The 25,530-nt window shown below is 37.3% G+C and overlaps 1 protein-coding gene across 6 annotated transcripts; it reads right to left on the minus strand.

Moving 5' to 3' along the window:
- Positions 1 to 3,988: 3,988 nt before the first annotated feature.
- recql4 (RecQ helicase-like 4) lies at positions 3,989 to 24,824 on the minus strand. 6 transcript variants are annotated; one of them, XM_017307329.1, is made up of 28 exons: positions 24,128 to 24,824; positions 24,011 to 24,044; positions 23,826 to 23,923; positions 23,496 to 23,642; positions 23,251 to 23,408; positions 21,510 to 22,380; positions 21,354 to 21,436; positions 20,246 to 20,345; positions 18,974 to 19,139; positions 18,743 to 18,847; positions 18,128 to 18,295; positions 17,343 to 17,435; positions 17,129 to 17,265; positions 16,972 to 17,055; positions 15,181 to 15,369; positions 14,079 to 14,261; positions 13,789 to 13,990; positions 12,587 to 12,780; positions 12,425 to 12,508; positions 10,965 to 11,102; positions 10,796 to 10,882; positions 10,161 to 10,371; positions 9,935 to 10,064; positions 9,010 to 9,176; positions 6,683 to 6,860; positions 5,951 to 6,104; positions 5,477 to 5,585; positions 3,989 to 4,237 (listed from the first exon to the last, which is right to left on the minus strand). In XM_017307329.1, the coding sequence occupies exons 1-28, from the start codon at positions 24,209 to 24,211 to the stop codon at positions 4,116 to 4,118; spliced, it is 4,476 nt and encodes a 1,491-aa protein (XP_017162818.1). In that variant the 5' UTR covers positions 24,212 to 24,824; the 3' UTR covers positions 3,989 to 4,115. The 6 variants fall into 6 exon arrangements, with proteins under 6 accessions (XP_017162818.1, XP_008420376.1, XP_017162816.1 ...); XM_008422154.2 differs by having other exon boundaries at positions 23,496 to 23,645; XM_017307327.1 differs by having other exon boundaries at positions 23,826 to 23,938.
- Between the last annotated feature and the right edge of the window lie 706 nt (positions 24,825 to 25,530).

Here is a 25,530-nt window from a genome sequence, read left to right on the forward strand (position 1 = left end):
GACCCGACCCCGGATAAGCGGAAGAAAATGGATGGATGGATGGATGGATGAAAAGCTGTAAAAGGTAACCTGGCCTTGTGCGAGGAAGTAATTATCTCTCTTGTTAAATGATGAATTAACTGTGATTAGTCATGTTGGTTGGAAAGCAACCAAGTTAAGTTTCACCAGCCACACCCAGTGATGATTACCACCAGTAGACCCGGTCTGACAACATGAAGTAGGCTACAAGATCTCAAAACGTAATGCAATTCAAGAATATTGACCAATTTTAATGAGGCAAAGGTTACAGCCAATTCAATAAAAAATGGAATAACAGCTAAGACTTTGCTGTCCCCATTTATTTACTTCAATCCAGGGTAAACAATAAGCGTCTGGACAAAAATGGCCTCCAAAGCCAAAACCGCTGCCGACAAAAATAACTCAACGACTCATGTCACATTTACTAGAAAATATCTTAATGATCTCCTAAACCTCTGGGAAAATATTTTGTGAACTGATGACAAAAAAATTTTTTTACAACATGTGTGTCCAGTTACATTGGGCAAAAAAAAAGCTTTACTGACAACCAAACAAGGTGGTGGTGGAGGTTTGGAGCTTCTTTTCAACTTCAGGACTTGGACCACCTGTCTTGATAGAGAATGTCAATGTCCAACAATTAATTTATGACCACAAGACAAAAATGCTTTTGTGTTATGCAACAACCAAATGATTCAAAAACCTCCAGTGACATTCTCAAAGTTTGGCTCTAAATCTAAATTACCTGAAACTGTGGTTCATACTTGAAACCCCTCTAAAGTTCCTAAAATAAAACTATTCTCCAAAGAAGAGTGGGCAAAAAATACTTCAAACTGGAGTAAAAGACTTGTTGCCGATTAGTGGACATGCCAGGTGACATCTGTTTGATTTAATTGAGTAAATTAGACAAACTACCATGGACACACTCCGGACATTGTTTAACCCAACAAGAGTTAAAAACCATAATCAATCTGAAAGTGATTTTGGTCCCTGACTCTGTCCTGTGCTTTGAACAATAAATTTCTGACTATTGTCTTTACATGAGTGGAAAACACACCACCATTTTTAGGTGCCTGATTTTTCTGTGACTTGCTCCAGGTTTGCTGTGCAAAGTAAACGTTATCTCAACTAATCTGCTGCATTTCCAAGTTGCATGAACATCTTCACTCAGTACAGAGTCCGGGTACAACTCACTGCATAGGCAAACAGGAGGATGTTTATCACTCAGAGAAAGATTACGGGTTCATATAACGAGTGTGTGCTGCACGCATGATATCAAGGATGACCAGCGTCTGAGTTTAACTGAGGCAAAATAGCCTATTAAATCTGAACAACCAGGCTGTGCACTAGACAGATTATACAAATTAAAGCAGCAGCTGCTGACTGAGGCAAACCGAATCTTCTTGAGGTCAGCTTTTAAATCTGGTGTGTATAATTAGGCTTTATGGGATTTTATGGTTTAAGGGAGCCTTTTGACCTGTTGTGGTGATAAAACAATAAAAGGAATACCCTCTAAAACTGGACCTTTGAGCCTCAAACATCGTATCCATGTCTTTTCAGACATCTGTGTTTGAAAAGAAAAAGTATTGTACTGAAGCTGTGATGAAAGGAGCCAATGAAAAGCAAGAAATGTTATATAATTATAGATTACAATGGCATTGTTATGGAAGATTTATATCTTCTATATATAATTATTTTCAATAAGTGAGACTTTTGTGTTGTTTTTACGATTTAAAGCACTTTGAACTGACTAATTGCTGAAATGTGCAATACAAATCAAATTGATTATTTGGGGGGTTTTGGTCTTAATCAATAGTTTGATGTTTCTTCTTTGGACTTTGGCTTCTTATCTGCCAAAAATGATGGGGGATTTTTGTTTTTTGAGCTCTTATCCACGATTTATTAATCAATTTAGTATAAAAGACTCCTAAGTAAACGAATTAATTTAAGTCAACTTACACTTAAAACTTTTCAACATTTTATCACAAACGGCTACAGCAGTAACAATTTTATTGAGATGTGCTTGATTGACCAATACAAGGGTACTGGGACTGGTACTGGGAAATGGAGGGAAAATTTTCCTGTTTTAAAATTGTTTATAAATAAAAATACATTTATACATACATGCATCACTTTTGACCTGTATGTACGAACGTCACACTTATAAAGCATGCTCAGTGTTTTACCAACCGCCATAAAAACATAGAGTTCAGTGTTTGCAGAAGTAAACGTAATGGTAGCTAACGTTGAAGCGTATCTTACGATTTTGAAGTTGTCCGACACGAACCAGCATTTTAACAACTCAATCCTCGTTATCGTCCGCCATAATTCTTGTTTTTCTTCCCACTAGCGCGTATCAGGACGCAGAATAGTGACGTTTGTCGAGTATCAATGACGTTCAAGTCTTCCGAATGCGACCGGTAGGTTCAGACATGGGTTAGGTCACGTTGAAAACATCAAATACGGATCGGATATTCAAGTGGCCTGGGTCGCATTTGAAAAAAAGAAAAAATCCGACCTGTGTTGTTCAGACTGTCATGAAAATATCAAATACTGGCAAAGAAAAAAAAAAATCGGAATTGGGTCACTTTGGACTGCAGTGTAAACACAGGCTTCGCTTGTGAAGGAAGAAAATCTATACGCTGATCCCAAAAGAGTGCAAACTACTCACGCCGTATTTCAACGTGATGGAAATGTTTTTGCTGACAAATAAAGGAGATAATGTCACGCAACAGAGACATTAACTCAATCATTCATTTACTGTACTCAATTGGTTTAAAGTTTGTGGTGCAACCATTGGCAATGAACCTTACCAACAACACCAGTCCAAATACTAATCATTATTCTGTTACGAATGCATTTATTGGTTTAAAATATACCTTAACTGTTTCAGTTGAAACGTAATCATATTGAAGAACGTCTCTATCAAAAGATAAATTCAGCTTTTCGCAGTAACATATTGAAGAAAGATTGCTTGGCTTTAACGAGAAAACATTCCCAAACCAGATCCGGTGAAGGTAACCTTGATTTGAGAATGTTATAACCCGTTGCACAACCTTTTTTTCTGAAACTGATACAATCTCAAGCCTTAATTTAGACCATAAAAGATTCGATGCCATCTCATCCTGATCTCTATAACTCTTTTACAATTGAGCACGACTGTGTCGTACGTGCGCGTGATGAATGGAGCCATGATGGCCTGATCTCGCTGGTGAGACTTAAGAATTAATCATCAACCTTAGAAATAACAGCAATAAACCACAAACTGGAAACATACGTGATGTGGAATCCAAATCTGATGCAAAATTGGATTTAATTTCCCAACCAAAAAATAACTTGATGTAGGAAATTATCTTCATTGCCGTTTCTAAAATAATCTAATGTAGAAATCCAGTTTTCTTTTATTGAAAGCTTGATTTTCTTGAAATTGTGTTTCGCAGGACTCACTGAAGGGGAAGTAGATGGTCTACTTTATTAAAATTAATATCTGAAAAAGAATTTTAATGTCTTCCTCATCTACTTGACAAACCAAATATGTAATATTTTATCCGACTGTTTTCTGTTTAGGTGTTGAAAAATGTTTTACTTCAAGCTTCTCAAGAAGAGCAGAGAAAGTTTCTCTCTTTCTCCTAAAGAACTTTTTACTTAAGTTTAATAAATGGATGCTTATTTGAGTCCTCCTTTCTATAAAATTAAAAATGAAAGCGAAGAAGAAAACATTGCTCATAAGACAAAAATTTCCATTTCAAGAACATCTTAATATTTCAGTAAACATCTTAAAATCCTTTAAAAAATGTTTAAGTGTCCACCTAATTTTGCCCGTGGTCCAAATTTGTATCAGTTTTGACTTGAATTTTTAACTGGGTCACAGCCGTTCTGTGAGAAGGAATTGATCGTTTGTTTTTGTCCTCATGGTTCTTGAGAATAAGTTTTAAGTGTACGATTGCAAATAAATGTCACTGCAGTTATTAACTAGAAAAATAGAAAATTTTTATTGAATAACAGTTGATAAGTAAATAGAGGCATACTTGTAAATAATTACTTAAATATACATTATTAACAAAGAGATTGATAAAAACTCTTTGGTCTGATGACGACAGTCACTTGAAGTGAAGAATCTCCTGGGTAGCAAGTCGGATGAGCTGGTTGAAGTCAAAGTGGATGTATTTCCTCCAAAAACGTCGATCTTTGCCGTATATCTGAGCCGGATAACAAGGACTGCCTGCAACAAGAGTTGTCTTTAATCAAATAACCACAGCTCAGTTTTTATTTTTCTACAGTCACTGCAGAGTTGATCTTTACAAAAATGTTTAAAAAGCATCAACCATAAAATCTTACCAAACAGTTTTTTTGCAAAACTGTACTAAAGCTTAAAATCCTTAAACTTCAGTAGTGTATTGTATCTGACATCAAAATCTCAGAGCATTTTTTTCCATTATAGGATTCCTCAAGGATCGCAACTTGGTCCTCTCCTTTTTTAACTCGTGTGTTTGAGAGATACATTTCTTAGTATGTAGATGTCATTTCAAAACTTGTTTTATTTCAATCAATCAAGCAAGCAAGCAATTTTAGCTATAAAGCACCTTTCATGTTGGAGGCAGCTCGCTGGAAACACATAATAAAGGGTACTTCTGAACTGGGTGTGAACCATGCAGGGTCATAGTGTGCAGGTCAAATACCAGAGTTGTGAAGTAAACTGAAACTGGTGGGATACTCCCTTTTACTCCAATCTCTGTAAGAGGGTTGGTGGATGTGGATATATATATTTCTAGATGTTTCCAGACCTTTAGGTCTTGCTTAATGACACAGATAGCATAAATACATGAATGTGTCAAAATGTCTTCAACATTATAAAACCAATCTTTTTGTTATTGAAATGAGATGCAGAAAGAAAATTATCGCAAACATTTAAGAAAAATCCCCTAAAACATTTTTTTGTTTACAAATTACAGCATGACAATGGACAAACAGCAAAAGACTGTCTTTAAAACATTAAAGACATATTTATTTATCCAAAAAAAAAAAATCTAATTAGCTCAAATTAAACTCTTGTTCACTTGGTGGTTTTGGTGCCGTGCTACTGCGAAGAAATAAAACTATACAAAGAAGGATAGAGAGGAAGTTTGTGGGTGGATTAGCTCAAGCTGGGGTTAAATAGTATCGATACAGCTCATAAGCGCTACAAAAAATAATTTTCTGTGTTATGGTTGTAAACTGAGCTTCTATAGCGACACAAACATTTCTACGGTGCATCTTTGACGACCTCTAGTGGTCTAAACATTCAACTCTCACTGGATTTTATTCTGAATAAATAAAATCTAGTGAATGAAAAGCATATAACATGTAAAAAAAATTACAATTTATGTGGAATTAAGCATTTTACAGCTACACTGGTCAGATTACAGTAGTGGTTTATTCTGCACTGTCATGCTCAGCTGTGTGTGTGTGTGTGGATCCTCACCTATACCGTGCAAAATTCTTGCAACAGCTCTCCCTGAAAACATCTCATCACTTCTGTTGGCAAGAAAACCTCTGATGTCGGCTCTGATCTGACTCTCCCAGTCCAACAGCTGCAACACACACACAGTCGTGTTTTCATCACTTGTGGGGACTTTGACTTTCATTAATTTCCACAGCCTAATCCTTACCATAATTCTAACCCTAACCATCACATACCTAACCCTTACCTTTACCTTTACCCTAAACCTAACCATCACTAACCACTAACCCGGAAACAATTCCTCTCATGGGGATCAAGAAAATGTCCTCACAAGAAGCAATGGTCCCCATAACCCCACATTGTAGACAGAAATAGGTTCCCATAAGGATATAAAAACCTGGTGTATAGACACACATACACACACACGCGCACCCCTCTAAACAAGAACATTCCCAGATCGAAGCCATGTTTAATTTCCTGTGAAGATTGTTTAACCTTGTATTTGTCGAGCTCTTCGAGGTCCTCTGGTTGCAGCGAGCGATCTCTGTCCCGCCGTTTGTCAAAGTATTCAGAAAGAAGGATTTTCAGCTGCAAGCTGCGATTCTCATCCAAGTCGTCCAGACAGGACGCCACAGTTCGGAAAGCAACACTGAAACAAACAATAACCGGAGAAGTGAAGAACCGACGCAGGAGAAGACAACTACACCTGCAAACCAAAACATCATTAGCGGTTCCAGTCATGAACGTATTCACTCAACAAGTGAAACTAAACTTTAACCTCAGATCTTTAACATCTTGTATCAAAAATCTGATCATAATTGTCAGTGGTGTTCCTCAGGACTCAGACTCAGGCCTTTTACTGTTGACTATTCATCTTCAACCCATAGGATCCATTTTTAGGGAATATGATCGACATTCTCTAATTATGCAACATATCTACCTTTGATATGTCCATCTCTATCCTTTCAAACCACTTCTAAACCTTATGCTTTTTTTTTCAAGCGTTTGTCTGATTACCAAGGATTTAATTGAGAAGTTTCTCCTGCATCACACTGACAACCTACTTTTTAAAAGCTTTGAAAATATCTTTTATAGATTTTGATTTAATTTATCCTTTATTTTTTGCATTGCTTTGACTCTCAAATCCAAACAATGGGACTTTAATTGGCATTTTAATTGTTGTGTGATGAGGGTCTGTATAGGTGCCAATAATAATGGGTGCCAAACCTCTTGAAGGCTTTGAAGCAGGCTGTGAGTTGGTAAAGTTGTGTTTTTTCTTGGTCCTGGACTCGATTATAAAGGAATTGGCAAACTTTGTCCATCTCCTCGTCGCTCAGGTCGCCATAAGATCGGAAATAAAAAGACGGGGAAGAAAATTCAACCAAGACGCCGCTTCGTCCACCACCTGAAAAGTAAACAAAAACCTACTTCACTTTGCAGAAGGACAAGAAATTACTGTAGGAACTGATATTGTGGGTCAATATAGCAGCATTCAGCTTGTATGTACCACAAACTTCCAGAAAATTGCAAAACACCTGAAACACTGAGTTCCTTTAAATCTAGACTAAAAACTCAGCTGCTTAGAGTTGCTTTTGAAACCTAATCATGACAATAAATAATCTGAGGTTTTAGGACTTTGTAATTTTCTGTTCTTATGATGTTGCACTTTGAAATGCTTTGTTGCTGAAAGGTGCTAAACAAATAATATTTGATTGATTAATATACAGTTCTGGAAAATGAAGAGACCACTTAAAATGATCAGTTTCTCAGACTTTACTTTTTATGGGTATATGTTTGAGTAAAGTGAACATTGTTCTTTTATTCTATGAATTACTGACAACATGTCTCTGAAATTCCAAGCAAATATTTAGTATTTATTTGCAGAAAATGAGAAATGGTCAAAATAACGAAAAACATGCAGAGCTTTCAGACCGGAAATAATGCAAAGAAAACAAGTTCATATTCATTTAGAAACAACAATATTAATGTTTTCACTCAGTAAGAGATCAAAAATCAATATTTGGTGGAATAACCACAAGGTTTTCAATGGGGTTGAGTGCAGTGGGCCCTTCATTGTTTCAGAACTGTAGATAATAATAGTATCGTATTTTCTGGACTATAAAGCTCACCATACTATAAGCCGCACCTACAAGTAAAAAAAAAAAAAAAACTGGAAACATTATATACATATATATTAGAGATGTGCCGATCAGGTTTTTTCCTGCCGATTCCAATTCCGATCACCCATGAGGGCCAATCACCGATGCCTATCACCGATACCGATCACATAATTATTATTTTTTTAATCATAAGCACTACTGGTTACATTATGTGGAAAAAGGAACCATGAATTCACCTTAATTTAGACAAAAACTTGTTTTTAATTACTTTTTCCAAGAAAAAAACAAAAYAAAACAGGCATTCTGCAAATTGTACTGCTATCGGTAATAATATCTTTAACAGACTGATAACATATGAAGGCTCTGAAGAGGCTAAATAATGCAAAAAGAGTTACTGAATGAAAACGTCCTGATAGCATGGCGGCTAGCTGATTACTGCTAGTTCTGAGTGGCTGTTTCTGACTGAGCAGAGTAATTATGCAGAGCAGGGAGGAGATTAATTACTTTTTCAGAGATTATTTGTCTCATGTTAGGACAGCGAAAGTTTTAATACGTATGTAAAATGTATTTTTTAAGTTAGATGCTGCAGCTTTAAGCAGAGGTTCAGTGTGAGAGTCACTACCAGGTGGAGCAGAAGCAGCGCTCCGTCTGTGAAATATTACTACCTGTAGCGCATAGCAGTGGTTCAACAGCGAGAGCAGAACCAGCGTCTTACATCGCAGCTCGAAGTGTGAAGGAAAGAGGAGACCAGCTGCACAGGCAGGCTGCGAATTGAGATGCAGGTGATCAGTTTGTGTGATCGGCAACAAGAGACCGTGATCGGCAATCACCGATCATACACTTTTTCACGGATATCGGCCGATTATGATCGGTGGCCGATCGATCGGCACACTTCTAATATATATATATGTATATATATATATAAGCTGCACCGGGCTATAAGCCCTCGTATCTCCACTGATCTCACAAGGACCCAGCAGAGGGCTGCGTCCTAATAAACCTGCTGGATTTTTTAAGGACGCAGCCCTCCGTCTCCAACGCCGAACCATGGTTTCGTTCACGCCGAGTTTACGTGCAGCAGCTGCATCATATGAACTTCTTCATGTCGTTTCCTTGATGAGGGGGTTTGAGTTTGACAACATTTCTCCGTTGTGCCTGCTGCTAGCATGTGCTTGTTCTAACTTAAAATTAGCGCTTTCTTCTTTGATTTCCAATTTTGACTTCCAATAATTCACTTCCTGCTAAAGCGCCCCCTGGTGGTTGAAGAAACATCCACAGAAAAGCCGGACCAGGCTACAAGCCGCATGGCTCAAAGCGTGGGGGGAAAGTAGCGGCGTATAGTCCGAAAAATACGTTACCTTTAGACAAAAAAAAAACAAAAGGTCATAAATAAAAGCTGTAAACTATCTCAGTGTCTTTAGTTTTGAAATGAACCTCTGTCTGTGCTCCACTGCAGCTGTCTCAGTCCCCTCTTCACCAGGGGAAGCTGCCATCCCATAGTGTCCGCCACCTCGACGACATCAAACTCCACCTGATCGCACCGCTCCACACGCTCGCCCGCCATTCTCTTCCGGGCCAATGCCACGGCAACCGGAGGGCAACTGCAGGTTCATGATTAAAAACTCATCAGCGCAGCATTTTCATTCCACTTCTTCAGTGTTGTGTATTTCTGTAGTTATATTACTGCATCAAAAACTTTACCTTTACACCAGGACTGCACTGACAGAGCACATTTTTATTGACTTTTTCCCAGATTCAATATTTTCTGTTTTGTTCTCCAAGTTCTCAGAAAACACCTCAGCACCTTAAAGTTTTATTATAAAACTTTGTTGTACTTTTCAACTCTAAAATTGATGATAAAAACTATTGATGCTTTTTTAGACATGCAATCACAAGCCCACAAATACAAATACTGCTCTTGAAGAACATTCCCATTTGTAATTCATTTCTTTAATACACTAATGACACAAAGTACTGGTTTATTTAATCATATTTTCTATTTAATTAGTATTTATTGATGCTCTGATGGATCAAGTAGTGGTGAAAATAGTAAAAATGACAACCTAGTCAGTTCTGTTTTTTAAAAATCCTCATTATCTTATAATCATAATTCTGATAATGATAGGACATTTATCATGATAAATGATACAATAAATGCAAGTCTCTAGTCTCTACACCCGTTTCTTACTGAAAATGTCACTGGAAAGATTGTAAAAAATTAGGAAAAACCACATTTTTTAAACAACATTCACAAGTTAAAGGAAATGCGGTGAGTTTGGGCTTTATATGCACACAGGTAGATCTGAAAGATCACACAGCCCCAACTGAAGTATCAGTCAAAAACAAAAACACCGCTTACATTTTTGTGACTTTCTGGAGCTGTCTGGGTCCATCGTAGCACCTGACTTTACACACAGACAGAGTCGGATGGAGAAGCTCAACAAATCGCTGTGGATGCAGCTCCAGGTAGCAAAGCAGCGTTTCAACACCTAAAGTTTTTAAATAAACATTCACATGTACAGTAAACCAAGCTTCACCTTTCCTTTTCTCTCAGGGTAAAAACTTGAGCTTGCGTTTCCACTGACCTTCCTCTGTGACGTCCAGAGCCTCCACGGTTTCCTGGATGGGAATCGCTCTTTCATGGGTGTGACACAGACGCTCCTCCGGCCAATCACAGCTCTCCGTTTTCTGGTCACTCTGCCAATCCGCTCCCTCGTCTTTACCTCCTCTTGACTCGCCCCGCTCCTTTTTTACGCTTCCTTCCTCGCTGGGCTGAGCTGAATCGAGGTCAGGCGCCTAAAAGCAAAACAAACGCTGCATCTAATGAGGTCTGAATTATAAATTAAAATATACTTTATTGATCCCAAAGGGAAACTAAATGTTGTAACTCATTAATTCTTCAAAGAGTTATTGTAGATGCAATGTAGAAATGAATGAAATATATTTAAAGGTTACAGTCCCTTGACAATCTTCTTTAAAAAAAATTATTTTCAGTTTTCAGCTCTTTTATAGATATATGAAGCAGTAGAGATCTTCCAATATAAAGATTTTCCAATATTCAATTAAGTTTTTTTAATACTTACCCAAAACTCTTAAAATATTTTAACTTTTCCAGTCTACCTAGTAGATGTACTGCGAATTAACCAGCATTTCCACACAGCCACTGTTTGGAAAATCCAGGGATTGCAATTAAATTAGTAGAGAACTTCCCATAAATCACCTCTAAGCCAGTGGATTCCTGCTTTTCTCCGAGTTCATTTTCATCGCAGACATCCATTGTCTCCAGCAGATCAGCGTCTCCAACATCCTGCTTCACAAAAGCAGATGCGTTACTTCATCTGAAGCTCTGACGGCAAGTGGACAGAAAACACAAGTGGAGAGAAGGTCACCTTCCACAGTTCGTGCTGCTTCTGGTGAATCTTCTGACATTTACATGCAGGAAAAACTCTCTGCACCAGTTTCTTGATCGTGTAGTAATCCACAGTGTCAGCGTAAATGTGGCGGCGGAGCTCATGGAGGTCGCCACCCTGAAATCCCCCCACAAATTATAACTGGAGCATTAATATGTATAATACATGAAGAGAAATGTGCATAAAAAACCTCTTTTACACCACTAGACATAGCAGCACTGAGTGTTACAGCGCTGCAACGTCTGGATGCAATTCTGCTTCACACCTGGATCAAAAAGCTGAACTACCTCCTTGGGATTTCAGGCGGGTAGTTAAATATTGGATCCAGGTGTTGAAGCAGGGATGCATCCAGAAGCTGCAGGACTGGAGTTACGGACTTTAGTCCAGGAAGTGGATTTGATGCATCCAAACCTACAAATTACTATTTGTAAGGTAAACAAGATAATTTCTGAGCTTCTTTTCTGCAGATCCACAAACAAAATTTTGAATTGTGATGAATATCTTGCCTACAGAGTTGAGACATAAACAAAAAAAGAAACTACAGCAAATTATCCTCCTTGGTATTTCCAGAAATAATTATTATATTTGAATGTTAGAGTTATATGAAAGACTTAGTAACAGATAAAAGTTTCAGGAAATGAAAAAATTACAAAAAAGCTAACAAAAAGCTGCTGTTTCACTATTCCTTTTAATTACATATTTCATTTAAAACTTAATCCAGAAAAGTAAGGATAATGTGGCTTAGAAACAAATTAATTATATTAATTTAATTTCACACAAGCAATTCTCTTATTATACATCATTTGCACCAATATTATTATATTGGCGCAAATGATAAGTTCTACAATAAACATCAAATATGTGAAAAATTATCTCAAATTTTAAATTGAAAATTCAACTCAGCCAAGTGCAAAGACTACAAACTCACAACTTGTTGGTTCTTAGAAAGTACTGACAATAATTAATTATAAATCAGTTTCTAGTATGAAGATTTACTATCAAGTTGTTACGTTTCAAAAAAAAAAAAAAGCTGCTATTTACCTTCAATATCAAATGTAAGAAACGTCATGGCTGAAAGTAACGCAGCCCTTGTTTATAACAAACTCAGAACTTTGTGGAAACGTCTTTGATCAGATGACATAAAAACTATTGTTGTGTCATCAATCATTCTTCTTAAATATCCACTGTAGCAGCTAATTTGACTTTTTCTAGTATTTTATCAGCAGCAGCAATAATGTTTCTGTTTGTTTTCAGTTCTCCTGCAAACATCATGAAGGTTTTTTTTACTCAAAGTTATCAGACTTTGAGAGGCAAAAAAATAATCTGTTTAGATTGTTTATCTAAGCAGTTTCAGCCATAAATTATCAATATTTAAACACTCAAACCATAAGAATATGTGAAAAGTTTAAGCCTTTCTGTTTGGACTTCTAAGGTTTTACCTCCGGGTCCAGGAAGAGGTGGCAGTGGGCTGGAAGTCCATCTCTCCCAGCCCTCCCAATTTCCTGAACGTAGCTCTCAAAACTCTATTGTGTTAAAACATCAGAAATTATAAATAAAAGTTAAGAAATGTAAAGGGTTGCATAAGTCGGCTAACTTTCCACCTTTGGCATGTTGTAGTGGATGATTCCACGAACGTCGGATTTGTCCAACCCCATGCCAAACGCCACAGTGGCCACTACGATCCGGAGTTCCCCACACATGAAGTTGTTCTGGACCCGGCGGCGCTCCGAACCTGACAGGCCGGCATGGTACGCCTCAGCTTGCCACTTTAAGGGCTTACGGATCTTCTTACGAGCTGAAAAAAAAAAAATCAGACAAAAAAGCTGAAAATCTGACAAAAAAGCTGAAAATCTGAGTTAATAAGTTTTGATTCTGTACACGATTATTGCTGCTCTTCTAAAATATGTGAACCTTAACTAGGCCTGAAATGATTAATTGGATTAATCCATTATTGAAATAACTGTTAGGTAATTTAGTAATTGATTAATCGTTAACTGGAGCATCTAGATTTTAAAAAAGACCATTTGCTTAAAAAAAAAAAGTCAGAACCAAGACTTCACAAAGATATAAACAGCTCTGGGAAAAAACTAAGAGGCCACTTAAAATGATCAGTTTCTCTGATTTTACTTTTTATAAGTTTATGTTTGAGTAAAATTAACATTGTTCTTTTATTCTATGAACTACTGACAACATGTCTCTGAAATTTCAAGCAAACATTTTTTATTTTATTTGCAGAAAAAGAATAATGGTCAAAATAACGAAAAAGATGTACTGCTTTCCGACCTGAAATAAAGCAAAGAAAACAAATTTATATTCATTAAGAAACAACAATGCTGATGTTTTAACTCAGGAAGAGTTCAGGAATCAATGTTTGGTGGAAAAACCAGGAGGTTTTCAATGGGGTTCAGTGCGGTGGGCTCTTCATTTTTTCCAGAGCTGTATATATATATATATATTATATATATATTGCATTTAAGATGAAAAAAAACCTTAGTCTGTAAATATGAACTCATCAGTTGATTCAAAATCTGTAAAATAACATTTCTTAATAACCATATTTTGCCATCTAATCATAAATTGGTTAATAAAAAACATAACAGATTAGCTGTACAGGCATTTCTTCAGCTATAGATGCATATTTTTTATATTTATTTTCTCGTTTAAAAAAGGAAATCGAATTATTTGTTTGTTTTTATGTTTTTCTTGTTTTCATGTTAAATGAAAAATTCAGAATGTACCATTGTTTTAATCAACACAATAATCGATTTCCAGAATAATTGTTAGTTGCAGCTGTAGCCATTACCCAGTTCCTTCTTCTTCTGCCCCACTGGGTTGTCCTCTGTCTGGTTGCTGCTGCTTATTTGGGTATTTTCTCTCAACAGCACCCCCTGCAGGCAGGTCCGCAGCAGTGCAGCCACTCGGACGGTCTCCTCTCGTCTGGTGCAGTAGACTATGATGGAGTCCAAACAGCCAAAACGATCGCCTTTCAACAAAGAAACCAGAGCCTGAAAAACACAAATGTTCCAAAGTAAAACAACGTCACGTGTTTTAGATAAAGAGACTGAATTAAGGCAGGTTGGCATCACATCAGACCTGGTCTTTCTCTCCATCTGTGGACACGGACAGGTTGAGGTTCGGGGGCACGGCTGCAGATCGCACAGCTATTCCGTCTTTATCGCTGATGTCCAAATGCTGAGCGATGTCCAGCGCCGTGGACAAAGTGGCCGTAGCCGTGAGTCCCAGCAAACACTTGACTCCGAGGCGTTCCCGGAGCACCTACGGACAAAACATGTCCGTCAAAAAGTTTTAGGTTTTTGAGAGCTGCACGACATGATTAGGAAATGAACACTGAACAGAAGAGCGTTAATTTGAACATGTCTGACCCATATATCTAAAAAATATTTAGCAGAAATAAACCAATTTAATATTTTCATAATTTAGCAGCCAGTTTTAAGTCTGATTGTCATCCAACATCAGAGGGATCATAACCTACCACCTAAAAACATCAACTTCCATCAAGCTGTCCATTATATAAAAGGGTAACATAATTTTAATATAATTTGTTTAAACTAAGAAAATTATACAACTATTCAAATGATTTTTGTCGAATTTCTGCTTTTTGCACTCTGCAAAAAACACAAAATCTTACCAAGTAATTCTGACCTAATTTCTAGAGAAATGAGACAAAATTAACTCACAAGTAACTTTTCAGCAAGATGTAGGAGCTTGTTTTAAGTCAAATGATTCCTTAATATTGATGAAAAAGTGCTAGTACCATTGGCAGTGTACTTAACTTGTAATAAAACATTTTCCCATGTTATAAGTGAAAAAATCTGCCAATTGAACCAGTACTTTTTCACCAATATTAAGGAATTATTTATTTAAAACAAACTCCTATATATTGCTGAAAACTTACTTATAACTTTATGAGATAAAAGATCTCATAAACCACCAATTGTGATTCTATTACTCCTGCTTTGACCAGTTTAAAGTGCTTTTGTTTTTTATTTTTGAACAAAATCTAAGTCCAGAGTCATTAGAAATGGTGAACTATTCCTCTATTCAAGCAGCAAAACAGATTGTGACTCCAGCTCTGTTTTATTAATTTACCTGCTTCTCTTTAAATGTTGGAAACCAAGAGAAAAACTAGTTAAAAATAAAAAAAACATGGTTTTATTATGCTGTAATAACACACCTTACAAAGCCTTAAGTAGCAGGGTCTGAAGTTGTGTGACCACTCAGACACGCAGTGAGCCTCGTCTATACAGGCGAAAGCCACTGGAGGGAGCTCCTGAGCAGAGGGCAGACATCCTGACCTTGACCCTCCTCCACCGACCAAAGCCTCTGGGGAGAGAAGCAGCACACACACCTGGCCGGACTTCACCTGGAGAGAAAAATAAGACAAATTACTTTAAAAGGGGACATATTATGCTAAATCCACATTTTGAACGTGGATTTTTACTTCTTAAAACAGCCCAAGTGATTATTATTTGGTAATAAGTTAACATTTTTAAGTGTCTGGAAAATTAGTGGTTTCAAAAACCCCATGATTGCTAAAATCCCTTAACAGTCACAATGAAACCAGTGTCTCCATCCATTGAATAACATATAAACATTTTGAGAGTGACAAAGGCACTGAGCCGTTACTTAGCAACCCTGACAGAGCCCAGTCCCGTTACCTAGCAACCAAGCATAGCTCCAGGACATTCAATCAGCTTGTTTAACAGCTGTAAGTGCTGTACAATTGTGTTCTGTTGATGACTAACCATTCAGAAAACATGTCTGAGTAATGTTCAAAGATGGTTGTATAATTACATATCTGTTTGCGGATATTTTGTGAGTTTAGGGGCGTGGCCAGAAGCAGCTTATTTAGATTTAAAGTGACAAGATGGCCTAAAACATCTCATTCTGAAAGGAGCTCAAAATAGGCAGGACTGAGCAAACTGAAATTTTATTATCCAAGAATAATTTTGTGCAAAAATGTAATAAACATGCCCTAATCTGTTCAAAGAACCTAAATGAACCTTTTAACATGACGTCACACTTTTGGAAACTTGGCCCGCTCTGCCATGACAGACGTCAAAACAACCTATGCGCTCCTGTAAAGCCTGTCAAAAAAAGCACATCTGGTAGCCTAAGCCTAATATCGCTTTTATTTAGTTGATTTCGCATTAAAAATGGTCATAGGGTGCTGCGCGGTCAGCTGCACAAACAGACAAGCATACAAACCAAACTTGTCGTTTTATTGTATAACTTTTAATGAGGGAGATCGTCAATCAAAATGACAGTCAGCCCTCGCCTCGGTTTAATTGCGGATTTGCAATTACTGTACACCTTTTAACAAGGCGAGAAGATTAACGTTCATAACGTATATGAACGTTTTATCGTCCATATACTTTAGAAGTATGACAAGAAACATATCAATTATCGCATTATGACGAAAGTGAGTATAATCATCAGTAACCATGGAAACAATGACCAACCATCACGTAGCCTAGCATATAGGGGGGAAAAAATGGTTAGCGTCTCGTCTTCTGTACAATTTTTAGGCTGTTCCGGCTTAAGGGGAACCGCTGTTCATGTCATGGTGACATAAATCATGTAGTGTGAATTCAGGCAAAGTCAGTAATTTCATCAACACGTCAGGAGGAGGAAGTACGGGTCAGTTTCTAAGCTAGCAGTTTCAAGCTTCTGTAAATACCGCCGTCTATTAACCCCAACCAGGTGTGTTACGTTCACGGACAAATTAGCTTGACTCGAACAAGCAGACGCCACGAATAAACTGACGAAAACAACTTCAGTCGCTCTGTTCAATACTACCGATCCTCACTTCCGACGTCCGTCATGGCGCCTCGATTGATTAAGTGACGTAGTTGCAAACGGTCAATAGAAAATGTGTGACACTATCAGACCTACTGTAGCATAAAGTTTTAACGATGCAAAGAAAGGTGATCTTTAGCGTGCTGTCCGTCTGTGACCATGTTACCTTTTCTATAGCAGCTTCTCTCTGTTTCATCGTCATGTTGGAGTGGATGCAGGCTGCCTTTAGCTTGGTGGGCAACCCCGAAAGCTAAACACACATACACACAATTTACGCGTTTGTGGTTCAAGTTTCACCTACATAAAATGTAGAGAGTGTTTACCTGATCATCCATTAGAGAAACTAGAGGGGAAATGACCAGAGTGATGCACTTTGACCTCTGTGCGTACAGAAAAGCTGGCAGCTGATAGCAGAGTGATTTACCCATTCCAGTGGACAGCACCACCAGGGTGGAGAGCCCTGAGAATAAAGAAGCAAACATGTAGAAGAGGTTCATGTAGAGATGATGTGTGCAGGAGTTTATGAGCTGTGACTACCTGCCAGGATCCTCATGATGGCCTTCTCCTGCCCAGGTCTGAATGACTGGTAGCCCAGTTCTCTCAGAGCTGCAAACACTTCAGCAGGAGTGTCTGAACACGACCATTACACAACAGAAAACAACATTTAGTTTCAATTCATCATGATGGAGCGATTATTGAAGTAATCGTCAACTAATTCGGTAATCAATTAATCGTTTACAGGAGTATACAGACTGAAAAAATGTCAAACAGTGAAAAAACAAAGCAAAAAATATATATTCATTTTGTATTTAAGATTTAAAGGGAATAAAAACTTCTTTGTCTGTAAATATGCTCTATGCAAAACTCCTGATAGTTTTAGTCTCACCTGGTTGAAATTCTGTTAAAAAAACAACCTGCAATTAAACACCTTTAGTGATCCAATTATTAATCAGTTAATCCACAAAAACAATCAACAGATCAGTATTGATGTTAAGTCAAGCAGAAAGGACTGAGCTGTTCAACTATCGATGTTAGAAATATCTTTTCACCAAAGACGCTTGAAATAATCAGATGTATACTAAATAAATTATATCTTATTTCATTTCAGGCAATAAAATGTTTATCTTCTTATTTAAAAAAGGGAATTTAAATATTTGCTCATTTGTATCTTTTAGTCTATTGATAATATTGCATAAAAAAAGATGTTAAAATCTGCAGAATGTGGCAAATTTTAAATAACTAAAATAATCAATAGTGGCAGCTCTGGTGAATTTTAGCACCAATGCTTTCCTATTTGTGTGAATGAGATTTGCAGCGTTTACCCTGGACTCTCCCGTCTTCTGTGAGACAATAAAGCGGCTCCATCGGCGGCGGTGGAGCGGGCCGCTCGTAGTCGGGACGAATGATGTTGAGCAGCATCTCATCGCTCCGCCTGCTGTCCGCTCCAGTTTCCTGTTGCCGTTTTTCCGCGTCGACACAGGAAGACGCTGCTGCAACGTGTGCAACAATGTTTTTAAAAATGTAATAACAAAAGTCTGAATGAAAACGGAAATCAGATGTTAGGCCTGCCACAACAACAACTTTCACTGGACAATAAAGTAACCCAGTAATTATTGTGATAAAAGATAATATTGTTGTTTTGACACATCAATAAACTTTAATTTTGTAAAAAAAAACACTTAATACTGGAACTGGAAGATATTTTATATATCCAAAATAAAACATAATAACCAAAAGCAAAACATAAAAAGGAAATAAAAACCACATACAACTAAATAAAATGGATTCTGACGTCTCTGTGAACAAAAAATAAATATAATCGAGTTCATTTTTAATTTACCATGAGATTAATTCATTCACTCATGGTTTATAGTGACAGGATTAATCCTTACTGACAACAAACAGTAGAAATCCTGCTGTGAGACTACTTATCGTACCCGGAGGCTGCAGCGTCCCCGTTGCCCTGGCAACGTCTTCCAGGGTGGGCAGTTCAAACGGTTCCTCTTCTGCAGGTTGATCCTCAGAAACAGGTGGTGGAGGGGCTAAAAACGAAAAGGAGAAATGATGTTGAGCCAACAGTGCCCAGAGCTCACAGCTCACATTAATTACCACAGATGAGATTTAATTCAGTTTCTTTGTTTCACTACAGGTTTGGTTCCTCCGGTCACCTGGTCCTCTGCAGTCCACAGCCCAGTGTCCGCTTCCTCCACACCTGTAGCAGGTGTCGCTCTGCCGACTCGGCGCCCCTCTGAACCCGCCCCTCCGTCCTCTGCCGAAAAATCCTCCGCCTCCGCCGAACCGCTCTCCCTTCAGCTGAAACTTCTGCATGTACAGCTGGAAAACACACAGAATCAGACAGGCTGCAGCCATGTTTGCCTAAAGATAATCTCTCATTTTAACGCGACGCTTGGGAATAAGAGCGTTCAGATCATCAAATTGTTGTCGTTTTATTTGTCTAGTTTCACATCTGGTGAATCATTTTTGTGTCGTTTATATCATTATTCCCATAAAACATCCAATTACGACTTTTTTTCTCATTTTCCCCCAGATTTTTTTTTTTTTTTAAGTTTAAGACATAATACCATCCTGTCAAAGTGGTATTATGTGGAACCTTTGGGAAAGAAACCAGCCCACAGCATCACACATCCTCCCTATGCTAAACCCAACTGGAATGTCTTTCACAAAACGATGAACTTTTATCTGATTTATCGAACCCCAAATGTTTACTTTTGTGATGGTGGAAGTAAAAGTAATTGTAATTGTAAGTAATTGCCTCCTAAACATCCAGTTGGCATGACGATAACAGTTTAGTGGTTGTCATGGAAACTAAACAAAATTTAGGTCAAATTAGTTCTCTGACTCTTGATATAGTAAAATGTATGCAAGTGTCCATTTTGTTTCAGCCGATTTAAGACAAATACAATGGTTATGTTCTCTGGTCTTTCCCTTTATGAAGAACTGCTAAGAGAAATGGAGCCTATTTAGACTCATTATTTTTATTTAATTTCCTTAAACATTTATCAGTTTAAAAATTAAAATGTGAAATAAAAAAAAAATAAAAAAAATTTTTAAAAAAGCTTCAGCTACGTTTATTTTAAGAAAATTCTGAAACTTAAATCTTTCACCAGTGATTTTATTAAAAATAAAGAATTATTTGCAATCTAATTTTAGAAAATACTACAATTAAATGTTATATTTTCTAAATTTCAGCTTCCGACATTTCTACATTTACTGCAGTAAAGGCTAAAAGTACTGAATACAAGTTAATGCTGTTCTTTTGTTTGTTTATTCTTTTATTAGACTACATTCAATAAAGTCAAACTCAAATCATTTTAAAGCTTCACCAGACGAGCCAGTAAGTCTGGATCTCGCTGTGTTTATTAACCATGAGTGAAATTAAATACGCTCAATAAAAATAAAAACTAACAGAGGAATCATACCTGTTTTCGCAAACCAATTCCCCTCAACGCGTATCCTTTCACATGAGATTTCTTCTTCAGGTTTATCTTCACAAAGTTTCCCTCTGCTCCTTTTGTTCCTCTGTTAAAATATAACAAACAAACTAAACTATAAGCAGATCCAAAATGAAAAAATAGGCAACAAGTTGTTGATATTTTGTCATGTTACAAAGTATTTATGCTACAGAGAAACACAACCAGGTGTATAACTGTGAAGAGGGGAAAAAGCAGCTTTTTTTAACTAATGAAAATCTGAAAAGTGTGGTGTGCACTTCTACTCTGCACCCCTTTACTCCGAATCCCCTAAAATAAAATCTCCATACAGAAAACCTTAAAAATGGACAGTTTAAACCAGGGGATAGGATGCTCTGTATTTCAGAAAATAATTTTTTATCCTTGCTGCCATGCAGGAGCAAAACATTTATTTATTTATTTTAAAATAAATGTTAAATGTTCATTAAAAGAAATGAAAAAAAGTATATAAAGCACATATTTTGCAGCTAAATAATATGAAATAATTTTTTAAACCCTTTTCTGTTGCAGATATTTTATGCATAAAACCCTCATAAATATAAATATTGTTTAGTTTTATAAGATCCACATGTGAGTGGGAGAATCCTGGATCAGACTCCGTCTACCGAGTTGAGCTGTTTTTTTTTTTTTTTTTTTTTTTTTTTTTTTTTTAAAGGTTTTATCGGCTCTAGTGGCCTTCATTTGATAGTTAAGAGGAAAGTGGGTAATGAGAGAAGGGGAAGACATGCGGCAAAGGTCGCCAGGCCGGGAATCGAACCTGCGACAGCCACGTCGAGGACTGAGGCCTCCATATGTGGACCGTGCTTAACCCCTGCGCCACCACAGCACACCCGAGTTGAGCTGTTTTACAAAGAAGCATCAGGATATATTTCAGACATGCCACACTTTTCAGATACGACCTTTTCCACTAGCTCCACAGTTGCGTGCCGCTTTGTTTGGGTTTATCACATAAAACTTCAATAAAATCCAGGGATTTTTATGGCTTTAAGGTGGAAAAACATCAGAACTTCAAAGGGTGCAAATACTTTTGAGAGTCCAGGTTTGTTTGTGCGCCCACCTGGTTCTGACCGGCTGCCTCTGATAAACCCGATTCGTTCTGAACTCCTCCTGGATTTCTCCTAAAAGGTTCTCCTGAGGCACCTAGAAAGAGTTTAAAACAAATTAAATCATCAACATTTAATCCTCTCAGCTGGTAAATAAAATAAATAAATACCGTCTTTGCTCCTTTGGTCGTTTCCTCCTCATCCCCGTCTTTTCTTTTGCTTTTCTTCTTTTCTGAATCAGGGCTTAAACTCGATCTCTCCTCTTTCTCTTTAGGATTTCTTCGCCTCTTTTTTGCCGTTTCCTCCACGTCGTCTCCGTCTCTCTGCCTCTTCTTCTTCGTACCTTTTGATTTCAGACCATCTTCACTGATATCATCTGGTAAACGTGACGACTTTCCTCTTTCTGTTTTCCCTCCTTTCTTCTCCCTTTTGCCTTTTCCAGAATCTTCTTGAGCACAATTTGGATCTGCCAACTTTCCTTCTCGCCCCAAATCTACTGACTGTTTTCTTTCACCCTCTGAATCTCCTTCAGCTTTTCCTTCCTTGACTTCCTTCTCCTGACGTTTTTTCACGTTAATTTCCTGATTTCCTCCTCCGGGAATCTCCTCAGCTTCCATCTCCCCAAACACCTGACATCTCTCTAACCAGCTCCTGTCAACGACGCTCAGTCTGCTGGCAACAGAGGCTCGTTTGGCTAAACTCCCTCCTGACCCGACGAGAAAAGGCGGGCTTCGTTTAAATCCATCGACATTCCCAGCTGGACTTCCTGACTGGAAATTTTCTTCTTTATCTCCTGCGTCTTCGTTTTCCTTTCCTGTGCTTTCAGGAGCAAATTGAGGGGATGAAGGTGATAAAAGAGAGGAGGGTCTGCTTGGAAAAGAAGGTTTAGCGATCTGAAACTGGGAATTAGCGCCGGTTCTATGATCGTCATCGACAGAATTACTGATTGCAGCTTCTACTGGTTCTGGTTTAAATGGTTCTTCAGGCTCCAGCAAATGGAGAGACGAAGAGGTCACTGACCCAAACGGTGGCTTCATCGATCTAGAAGAAACAAACACAGGTTTAAATCAGACAGACGGAGGTGGATGGAGTAGCAAAACATTTACTCGGTAAAGGGTAAAACTTCTTCAAGATGTTTTTACTTGAGTAAAAATCAGGTTTTCAAGAAATTACTCCAGAGCAAAAAAAAAGTATTTCATAAAAAGAGTGATCAAGTACCGAGTCAATGTCATTTCATAAAAGCAAAAGATGAAATTTATTTCATTTTTCACACTCTACAACAAAAGGAAACAAGACTGACAAAAGAAAAGAGCAGCAGAAATATATAAAAAGCACATAGTTCTCAGCTAAATAACAGGAAATAATTTTTATAGACCTTATGCCTTTGGTGTCATTCTGTTGTAGATTAAGTCAGAGTTGTAACTCAAAGAGTGATCAAGATAACAAAATCTGATTTAATAATCAAACAGGCAACGTATAAAAGTTAAGTTCAAATTTAAAGACTAAAATTAAAAAATACTTACAGAAAACAGAAGAAATACTTACAGCTAATAATGTGTATGTTAGAAAAGGACAATGTGCTTCCAGTGAGAATATAAAGTGTTTACTGTATTTTATTAATCAACAAAAGAGCCATACAAAGCTGGTGTAAAAACAAGAGGTCTCACTTTGACATAAATCCAAGGTGTTCGCCAGTGTTTCATTCATTTTTAGTTAAAAGGTGTTTGTTTCTTCTTCATTGAAGTTACTAGTTTTAAAATAAAATATCCAGGATTTTTACTCAAGTAAGAGCAGCAACAGTTCACAATAATAGTAGTTAATACTACCAATATAGTACCTAAAAACAGGTGGGAAGGAGGGCAAGAATGTGATGGATGAATGGATGGATGGAGGTGAACTAGTGAGGGATACCTTGGGGAGAGAATCTCCTGGTGTTCATCCTCAGATGAGTTTTTAGCAGAACCAATAGATAAACTGAGGCTGTTGTTCTGTATTGGTTGATCATCTTTTAAGGAATTGAGAGGAACTCGACCAGTACAAAGCGATTTCTTCAGAGAAACTGATTTCTCCTACAGATATGGGAGAAAATAACCACAGGAATAAGACATCTTGTTTTCTTAGCAACTGAATTGTACCCTTTATTTTGTGATTCACACCTTACTGAGAGCAGAAAGGTTGTTTTTAAGCTTCAGGCCATAATACTGCGATGAAGCCATGAGGCTGTGTTTTTCCTGAGATGTCAGTCTTGGAGCAGACAGCGGCATTGCTTTGCGATTGAGATGGGCTCCCCAGCAATCTGATTCCTGCTTTTAAAACAAAGACAAACAGATGTTTAATCAAACCAGGTTAGAAATGGTTGGAACTTTGTGTTGGTCTTTCATATAAAACTAAACTAAAACACCTTGTCGTTTGTGTTTGCAACAACATTTAAGCTGTAGAGGTTGGTATGTATTCACACATTGACAGTATCGTGTTTTCTTCAGCACCTTATTTGTTGGGTTGATCTCTGCTGTGACCTCTCTATGGCCGCTGGATGCATCGTTTACTTTAGCTTGTTTTAAACTCCTGTACTCCTTATACAGCCCTGCAAAGACACACACTGATTTTCTTGAATGCATCAAGGAAAAAAAACAACATGTTTTTATGCTGCAATGAGATGCGTTGCACCCACTCCTGGTCTCCTCTGGAGCCTGGTCAATGTCCTCCTAGGAAAACACACAGGCAGTTATAGTGAAAGAAAACATGCAGTGGATCCTGTCTTTATCCGGATGCGTTGGTTTTAAATCACCTTACTGGGTTTCCTCTGGTGCTGCTGGAGAAAACCCTGCTCCCAGCTTTTCAGCAGCAGTTTCACCTCGTTGTAGCGGTCCATTTCGACTTGATTCAGGACCCGTAAAAGTTATTGAAAACTCATTTCTTGGTCATTATCGTTCCCAGGATTTACGTCAGGCTAAAGCTAGCAACCGGCGCGATGTCGCTGAGAAAGGTCGGACACTTTCCATCAATTTTAAATCCTAAATAATTCCGCTAAGCTATAATGTTTTCATCAAATGTCTTTACTGCTTGGAAGACGATCTGTTTTGGTGAAAGCGGAAGCGGCATTTGTTGTTTAGGATTTTCCCGCGCCTGTGTTGCCAGGTTCGTTCCTGAATCCCCAGATCCTCTAAAATCTATGACTAGCTAAAAAACAAACTTCTAGCTGATTAGTTTCGAAATGAAAGCAGGTTTCAATGAATATATTGGAGCATACATAATGTTTATTTTAAAAAAGCGATAATTTTGGAAGATACTAAACAGCCGTTAAAAATTTTACAACGTGGAAATTTCAAAATAAAGAAACCTTTATTGTGAAGCAAGTACTTCCGGTGCTAAAGGGTTCATCAGAATCATAACCAACATTTTAAATTCTGTCACTAATTAAAAGCATAACACACTCAGCCATTACTCAAAAATAACTATTTGATTATAATGTAGTTATAATCAAATAGTTTATAAATGCTTATAAATGATCATTTATAATCTTTGATTATAAATGACGTAATAGTCAACGTAGTAATAATATCCATCGACCCCGAGAGGAAAACTTTTTAAATTAGGATATTTTGAAGAAAATAAGAACGAAATAGCTTTCATTTAAGAAATCCTTTCAAAATTATATGCAAAGTTTATTTTTGCAAAATATATTTTCCGTTTGTTTTGTGACTCAGATACTGACATTTCGAACATTGCAATGTTTGCAATGTTTTCTGAACTATGTATTCCACTAAGTTCAGATGTAATAAAAGCTTGTACTCCATCAGGGGATAAAGTATTAAAACAATGTTAATTTAATCCTTCTGGCTATATTTTTTACTCACAAGTAATTTTTTTTTATTTAAAGAAGTGCTGAATCATTGCAAAATCATAAAAGGCTAATCATTATACCAATATATCAATAATTTAGGAATGGATTTGTGACTTCAGTTTCCCCCCCCCCATGTCATCCTTTATCTTTTTCTGCTAAGTTATGTTAAATTGCATCGTTTTTGTTCTGAAGTGTGACTTGTATTGTCTTGAATCTTAAAGGTTTAAGGTTTTTATGAAAATGTTGGGGGGGGGGGGAAAAAAAAAAAAAAAAAAAAAGATTTAACAGACCTAAATATGGAGGAAAAAAAATACATGGTGATCGACCATCTTGGAAAACGAGTGTAA

The sequence above is a fragment of the Poecilia reticulata genome, linkage group LG11 (genome assembly GCF_000633615.1).
Source record: "Poecilia reticulata strain Guanapo linkage group LG11, Guppy_female_1.0+MT, whole genome shotgun sequence".
NCBI lineage: Eukaryota > Metazoa > Chordata > Actinopteri > Cyprinodontiformes > Poeciliidae > Poecilia > Poecilia reticulata.